Source organism: Fukomys damarensis, unplaced genomic scaffold (genome assembly GCF_012274545.1).
Source record: "Fukomys damarensis isolate Sample0158 unplaced genomic scaffold, DMR_v1.0_HiC HiC_scaffold_37, whole genome shotgun sequence".
Lineage (NCBI taxonomy): Eukaryota > Metazoa > Chordata > Mammalia > Rodentia > Bathyergidae > Fukomys > Fukomys damarensis.
In genome coordinates, this window is record NW_022900949.1 from 13,700,795 (window position 1) to 13,702,041 (window position 1,247).

The 1,247-nt window shown below is 41.5% G+C and overlaps 1 protein-coding gene across 1 annotated transcript; it reads left to right on the forward strand.

Annotated features, from left to right (window-relative positions):
- The first annotated feature begins 56 nt into the window (after window positions 1-56).
- On the forward strand, window positions 57-1,004 carry LOC104874314 (olfactory receptor 7G1). The gene has a single exon (XM_010641322.1). It carries the CDS (start codon window positions 57-59, stop codon window positions 1,002-1,004), a length of 948 nt encoding a protein of 315 aa, XP_010639624.1.
- Window positions 1,005-1,247: the final 243 nt, after the last annotated feature.

The following is a 1,247-nucleotide window of genomic DNA, read 5'->3' on the forward strand; positions in this document are numbered from 1 at the left end:
AAAATACTTGTTTCATTTTATTTTCACCTCATCTCTTCCACAGTTTCACCAAAAATATGAAATTGAAAAACCAAGCAACAATCTCAGGATTTCTTCTCCTGGGACTGACAGATGACCCAGAGCTGCAGCCCCTCATCTTCTGCCTGTTCCTGGTTATCTATCTGGTCACCATACTGGGAAACCTGCTCATCATCCTGACCGTCAGCTCTGACTCCCACCTTCACATCCCCATGTACTTCTTTCTCTCCAGCTTGTCCTTCACCGACATCTGTATAAGCACGACCACCATCCCAAAGATGCTTGTGAACATCCAAGCACAGGATCAGAGCATCACTTACACTGGCTGCCTCACTCAGAGCACCTGTGTCCTGACTTTTGCTGGTTGTGAAAGTTGTCTTCTTGCAGTGATGGCCTATGACCGCTATGTGGCCATTTGTCAGCCCCTAAGGTACCAGGTCATCCTGACCCCTGACTTCTGTATCCTGCTTGTTCTTCTCTCCCTGCTTCTTAGCACTGGGCATGCCCTGCTCCACACTCTGATGGCGCTGCGGCTGTCCTTCTGCACAAATGTGGAAATCCCTCTCTTCTTCTGTGAACTTGCTCAGATCTTCAAGCTTGCCTGCTCTGATACATTTGTAAACACCCTTATGATATATTCTGCAGCAAACATGTTCTTTGGTTTTCCTATTGCTGGAATTATTGTATCTTATAGTAAAATTGCCTCCTCTGTTTTCAGAATGTCCTCACTGAGGGGAAGGTATAAGGCTTTTTCTACCTGTGGGTCTCACCTGTCTGTTGTTTCTTTATTCTATGGACCAGCTTTTGTTGTGTACTTCAGTCCTGCTGTTACTGACTCTTCCACTAAGAATGCAGTGGCATCAGTGATGTACATTATGATCCCTCAAATGATGAACCCTTTTATCTACGGTTTGAGGAACAGAGAAATTAAGATAGCTCTGAGGCATCTCATTACTGAAAAACCTTTTTTATTCTTGTGTCATTAGCTTTGAGTTTGGGTTTATAGAATGTGATAAAGTGACAAGAATACAAGTAAGAAAGAAAACCTGACTTTGATGTCACCAAGATCTTTCAAGATTACTGTGTAATATGATGTCTAAGCACATTTCAACTTGTATTTTAAGCTTCTTTTTGCTTCATCTAACTCTGTAATATTTGGCAAATGATTTCCATATCAAAACTCTATTGTATTGCTCTAACTGCTTAAAAAATATGAATTAATATTTCAA